Genomic DNA, 6,560 nt, shown 5'->3' on the forward strand with positions numbered 1-6,560 from the left:
AATCATGGGGGGAGGGGTAACAGAATAAAAATGTAAACAGAGGAGGGGACATCATTGATATGGTAGCTACCCCTATGGATACTGATTTTGATTCAATGTAACTGAGGCAGCTAGAGGACTCAGTGAAAGTAATGAATGTAATTAAGACATGAAGTAGTTTAACTAGAGAAAATGAAATCTATTACAGAATTTTATAAGGTCATTCACCAAGGAACACTACCTGCTCATATCTTGTTATGGCATGTTGATCTGCACATAGTTCTGCGCAAATACCCATGCCAAAGTCATTATAGACATCCCAAAGGCCATCTTTGAGCATACCATCAATGATAGTATCATGTCCTAACCGAGATCCCTTCCTGTTTTTTATACAAAATATACAGAGTATGTTGATAGTCAACATCAATAACTATTAACTAACTACATAAAACGATAGTGAATGAAAGTTGGACGACTTCATGAAATGCTTAAGGCAACTTATAAGCTGCACCTAGGTGGGATAAACTATTTGTTGAAATGTAGTTAGGTGGAAAGACAACCTTGCTTGTGCAATGTACTTTGGTGCATTTGACATGCTTTCCATACCACCGGCCACAACAATATCATTGACACCGAGTTGTATGGTCTGTGCTGCAAGCATGGTAGCTGCAATGAAAAAGGAGGGAGCATAATTTAATAAACAAAATGATATATTAATGAGTAAAAGGTGATATTGGTGTTCGAAATGAAAAAAGAGGAAGGTTTTACCTTTCATGCCTGCTGCACAGACCTTGTTGACAGTAGTGCAGATTACAGAAGTAGGAATACCTGCTCCTAATGCAGCCTGTCTAGCAGGAGCCTGCCCTAAATTTGCACTAAGAACATTCCCAAAAAACAATTCTTGCACGAGTGATGGATCAACATTCGCTCTCTTAAGCGCAGCTGCAACAATTGATGATGATAGGGTATAAATAGATAGATATTACTTCAACAATTGATTGTATTATTAATGTGAGTTACATTTAATAGCAATTGAGGCTAATTGTGTAGCTGAAAGAGATGATAGGGTGCCAAGCAAAGCACCAATTGGAGTGCGTGCAACACCAACAATACAAACATCTGAACACAAATCAATTACAAAAAGAGATTGATCATTCATTAAATGAATAATGAGTTAGAAACAGAAGAGATCAATGAATACAAGGAGAGAAAACCTGGAAGTGGGGGTTTATTAGAAACAGAAGAAGAAGACATGGATGAAGAAGAAGAAGAAGAAGAAGAAGACATGAATCAACGGAACAGCGTTGGTGTTGGTGTTGATGTCGATGTTGATGTTGATGTTGGAAATCTGAATAGCCTAAGTATTATTATTATGAGTGTGATCCTTATCCATAGTTCCATCTTCCATACTATATTATTATTATTAACTACTACCACCTCCCTCCTTTATCCCAATGACCAAATATGCTTAGCTTTAGTTTTATGCTCATATTCAAAGCAAAATTATTAGAGATAAGAGATAAACATAATTAATTTGGACTCTACTCTTCACATATTAACTCATTCATTATGTTTAATATTTTTTTTTGATCAAAATTATTATTAATTCTCTAATTTATATATATATATATGATGAATAATATATTTTATCATATGTCAAGTTACATATTCAAAATAATAACTAATATTAATAAAATTGTATCTAAAAGGGATGTGTGTTATCAGGTTCAATCTCAAAAATTTGTTTAGTCAATATATTGAATTGAGTTAGCTCTAGGAATATGGTCGGATTTAAAAAAATAACTCAACAAACATGCTAACAAAAGAATGAAGATTATCTATCTCTATTTTTGCTAATACATTTATGTATCAATCAATTAAAATAGACACTTAAATAAAAATAAAAAATAATATTTTTAAAGTAAAATGTAATTAGTTTGGGACCTAAATAAGAATTTTTTACCATTTGTCATCTTTATCTCTAACAAATACAAGAATTTTGTGTATCCTCAAATTTACACATAATAGTAGCTTCTAGGAGTAATATGATACATAGTCTTCCCGCAAATCCTTACATATTCCCAAATAATTAGTTAGTATTAGTTAAAGCCAGATAGTTGACAATATATATTAGTATTAGTTGTTTTTATTGGTTCTCTAACGTGGTCCAACCAAATAATTAACTATTTACTTAAAACATAGGAGCATTAAAATTAAAATTAAAAGTGGTTAATGAATGAGCACATAATAAGATGATAGGGTCCACATTACGGAATGTTATTCCATTAGAGAGTTAAGAGTATGATTTGACTAGTAATTAAATACTGAGAATCTCATACTTAAAAAACCTACTAAATACTCATTTATATTGATCAGCATTTGTGATGGATGCAGGCTTAGATGGAGCAGACCCAGCATTGTTGTTATTATTGTTAGTATGATTGTTTGATGCAGCATCTCTCATGTAATTCCCCATAACTAGAGCAGAAGCATGATCATAATAGCCATTTGAGTGATGATGATGATGATGATGAAATTGTGGCACAAAAGCAGTAGCAACACCAAGTGTCCCATATTCAACACTACCAGTACCAGTACCAGTACCAGTACCAGTACCAGTAGAAGTACTCCTCTTTCCAAGTGCTTCACCCCTCATTGAGCTTCTGTCACCCTCCAACTCACGGTACCTGTTATCAATACTCAAAACTTACCCTTTCTTCATTTCTAACTTACATTTTCAATTTCATATATAATACACCAATTCATCAATATATTAATTTATTTTCTACAATAAAGTTTTTTTCAAACTGAAATATGTTTTACTCCCTGCAATATACACTATTTTAATTACTTTATTCTTTTCATTTTAGTCCAATTGAAGATGTATAAACACAACAATTCTTCATCTCATTAATTATTATGACATGTAAGACACATGTGATTACATCCTCATTACAAACTAAAACAAAAAATTGGAAAATATAATTAAGCATTAACCCCAAAAAATATATGCACTAAAACCAAATTTCGATAAATTCTAAAGGAGAAAGACATACTTAAACTTATTTTTTTACTAGTTAGAAATTCAAATATTCTCTTATTCATAGTATATATGAATTAAGCAATATATACAAAATTGATCACATTATCACTGAAGATTAAAATTTTAGAATATATAAGAATCAAAATCTCAATAAAAATATAAATACTAAAAGTAACATTCAATCCTACTTTTTTGTTAGTTTGAAATCCAAATATACTCTTGTTTGTAGTATTAGATGAATGGAGCAATAAATGAAAATAACCAAATTATCACTAGTCACTAGAAACTAAAACCATAATTTTATAATATAGAAAATTAATATTGTGTGAAGTGTTTTTACCTGTGAAGGTAGATTGTGAGAGGTTCAATGTAGTCATCAAAGCCCAGCTTGCTCATAGCCCAAAGAACATCTTCTGCAGTGATAGTTTTGCGTTGTTCCCTTTGGCAACGCTCATTGGCTTCACCAGTTATGAAGCTTATATACTCAGACACACACTCTTGTATTGTTTCTTTTGCATCATCTGATATTTTTGCATGTGGTGGCAGTATCTTCCTCATTATCCTTATCACATTTGCAATTGGCATGAAACGATCTTGTTCCCTCACCATGCATTCATTATCTTCTGTTGCTGCTGCTGCTGATTGGTTGTTAATGTTCTCACCAGCTCCCACTGATAGCTTCAACCCTTATGTTCATTATAACAACAATAATATTTTCAAAACTTTCCACAAACAAGTCAAAAATAATTTCATTTATACCTCGAAGAGTAACACTACATGTGTTCAATTAATTTATACACTTAACATTCGTATCTTATTAAACTTTTCATTTATAAAAATGACTCCATTAAGCAAGATCAAGCTATATATCAACTGAACTTAATTAGTGCAAATAAACTTGTGATAGATGAAGGTAGCAAACACGGTTCAGAAAGCATCAACCAGGAGTTTATTTCTTTCTCGAGATAGAAAAGGAATCCCGAAGAAAAGGACAAAATGCAGGTTCAAAGTCATGCAATTAAAGCAGACAAACGTATGAAAGAACACTTAATCTATTAAGCTTTTGTCTTCATACATGCATTATTCGTTTGTCTAATAAGAGCATTAACTAACTAACTTTAATGTGCTTGTGCATGTAATGGATCAAGATAGAAGAGAGACTCTTATTTGGATTGTTTTTAATATTAAAATTAAACTAAATACGATTATATATATTAAGTGAGAGGCTAATAAAAAAGGTGGAGATCAAACTTAAACTTGAAATAGCTTGGTAAAAGAAGACAAAGAAATGATGAAAAGGTGCAAAAGAAAAACATGCAGGATGCAGTGGAGACAGATCCTTGAATTCAGACATATGAATATGATGTTGGAGAATGCATGGATGACACTTGTAACTCTCAAAAGTCAGTGACTGCGCATGCATGCATGCCTTCCACCTGTAAGGTTCTAAAATATGATACATCAAATGTCATAACCATCATCTATGTTAACCATATTCCGTTACTTGCTTTACTCAAACAACCACTACTAATGAGTAATGATGTATAACTTAGACTTGGATGATAGCTAGAGGGCGAGTGAAATCAAGGGATGAGGGTATCAGATTTTGTGTTATAATCACAATGCATACCATTAGATTTTGTGGTATGGCTTATGCTGCAAATGTTCAATAAAATTTAATGTTGTAAAAAAATAACAATGTAAAGGAATGAGATTGATCTGATAAATGAATGGTAGAAGAAGGCAGAAGGTGGAGATTGCAATGGATTTAGAGTAGTAGTGTTAATGTTATTTGCATGCATGTAGTAGAAGCATATATAATATATATAAGTAGTAATAAGTTGTATATATAAAAGGATGATGAGAATATTTACCAGAAGTGGTAGTGTTGTTGGGGAGCTTGCGGTAGCCGTGAAAGCCTCCTCCTCCGCCGCCTCCTCCTCCTCCTCCTCCTCCTCCGGTTGCTGCTACTCCAGTCTCCATTGTTGTTATTATATTTTGATCATAAAATGAAGAAAGAGAAAGAGACGTTATTGTTGTCAAGTGTGGAGATTGATTTATAGTGCACATAACAACGTGTCACAATGGGCGATGTAAACGAGGAACTTGGCTATTGCCGGTCATATATAATGTCACCTCACATTCCGGACATTCACAATACCGACACCAGTACGTTACTTTATCTCTCCTTTGTACCTAATTTCGAGGAACAATAGCCTAGTAATCAACTTTGGAATACATGTAAATTATTTCGCACTCAACTTTCAAAATTATAATTTTTACACATTTTTAAAAATGTCAATTTTTTCCTATGAAGTCGTTAATCAAAGAATTGGAGAAGAATTGGTGTTATGGAAATTTAGAGAAAATGAATGAAAGAATGAGAAGAAAGAGTCACAAAATGTATTTAGTGAAATATAAAAATACTTACTAGTATTATTTTGCTTGTGAGGTTTATATTTTGATATTGTATAACAATTGCATGTTATACTTATATTATTTTTTTATTTATTGTACTTAACTATTTTTAATATTCATTTCAATCTAGCTAGACCAAACCAGTTTATAAAATCTTGATATCATTTTTAATCATTTCTTTTGATCCATATATCACCATGTTTAAAAGTATACACATAAATTATATATAATTTGATATAATTTGGTTAAAATATCATTACTTAATTTATATTGGTATGCAAGATGATAAATTTATGGAGACATTGAAGAGGGGATAAAAATAAGAATGATAAATAAAAGTATAGTTGGAAAAAAGTATAAAAGAGTGTTGAATTTACATAATATCAAAAAATTTGAAATAAGGTAAAAAGCTGCAAACTATCGTCATTTATATTTTATCTATGAACTACAGAAAAGTTTATTGACTACAGGTCGATAATATATAATTTATCGAATGAAACATAAGCTTGCGGTTGATGGAGGGTTAATGTGTGGGTTTGCAAACTCACAAATGAACCCACTTTAACAAAAATGAATTGAATTTAGCTATTTACATTTTTAACAGCTTTCATCATTTAACAACTGTAAGAATTTGTTTTTAAATTCACTCATTAATTTGACCTTTTTTCCCTCCTCTTATGTTATTAGCCATCAATCATCCTTTGAGGCTATGACCATATTGCAACATCCAATTTTGAGTCATTTTCCTTGAATGTCTTCTTTATTTCCAACCATTGTATTTGTATGTGATTAAGATTGAGAAAAACTTAGTAAAGTTGATTGGAGAAGTGGGTGAATTTATGAGGGTAGATATGTAATATATCATTATATAGTGATTATATAATTGGATTGGTGCAATGGATTAATAGAAAAGCTTGAAGTTTGGATTCTTTGGGTTTTATATTGTTCAATTATTTTGCCCTAATGTGAATGTTTGAGGCCATTGGTGTACTTAACTAATTAATAGGTTCTTGACGCGTACGCTTAAAGTTTGGCTTCGGTGGGGACTTTGGATTAAAGGAGAGAGAGAAATATAACCCTTTAGTTCTACTCCACTACCTATTCAAACAAAATGTTGATT

The 6,560-nt window shown here is 31.6% G+C and overlaps 2 protein-coding genes across 3 annotated transcripts in view; both read right to left on the reverse strand.

Moving 5' to 3' along the window:
• LOC109341477 (acetyl-CoA acetyltransferase, cytosolic 1-like) overlaps window positions 1-1,412 on the reverse strand; it is a 3,958-nt gene extending 2,546 nt beyond the window's left edge. Inside the window, exons 1-5 of the mRNA XM_019579399.1 lie at window positions 1,194-1,412; window positions 1,000-1,098; window positions 748-921; window positions 540-645; window positions 221-359 (exon numbers count right to left, since the gene is read on the reverse strand). Coding sequence (XP_019434944.1) covers window positions 221-359; window positions 540-645; window positions 748-921; window positions 1,000-1,098; window positions 1,194-1,266 — 591 coding nt within the window. The 5' untranslated portion in view covers window positions 1,267-1,412. The remainder of the gene's footprint in view (window positions 1-220; window positions 360-539; window positions 646-747; window positions 922-999; window positions 1,099-1,193) is intronic.
• A 793-nt stretch (window positions 1,413-2,205) lies between these two features.
• On the reverse strand, window positions 2,206-5,039 carry LOC109341478 (nuclear transcription factor Y subunit B-3-like). 2 transcript variants are annotated; one of them, XM_019579402.1, is made up of 4 exons: window positions 4,897-5,039; window positions 3,363-3,708; window positions 2,604-2,666; window positions 2,206-2,570 (listed from the first exon to the last, which is right to left on the reverse strand). In XM_019579402.1, exons 1-4 carry the CDS (start codon window positions 5,003-5,005, stop codon window positions 2,339-2,341), a joined length of 750 nt encoding a protein of 249 aa, XP_019434947.1. In that variant the 5' UTR covers window positions 5,006-5,039; the 3' UTR covers window positions 2,206-2,338. The 2 variants fall into 2 exon arrangements, with proteins under 2 accessions (XP_019434947.1, XP_019434946.1); XM_019579401.1 differs by having other exon boundaries at window positions 2,206-2,666.
• Window positions 5,040-6,560: the final 1,521 nt, after the last annotated feature.

The sequence above is a fragment of the Lupinus angustifolius genome, unplaced genomic scaffold, assembly GCF_001865875.1.
Source record: "Lupinus angustifolius cultivar Tanjil unplaced genomic scaffold, LupAngTanjil_v1.0 Scaffold_466, whole genome shotgun sequence".
NCBI classification, from domain to species: domain Eukaryota; kingdom Viridiplantae; phylum Streptophyta; class Magnoliopsida; order Fabales; family Fabaceae; genus Lupinus; species Lupinus angustifolius.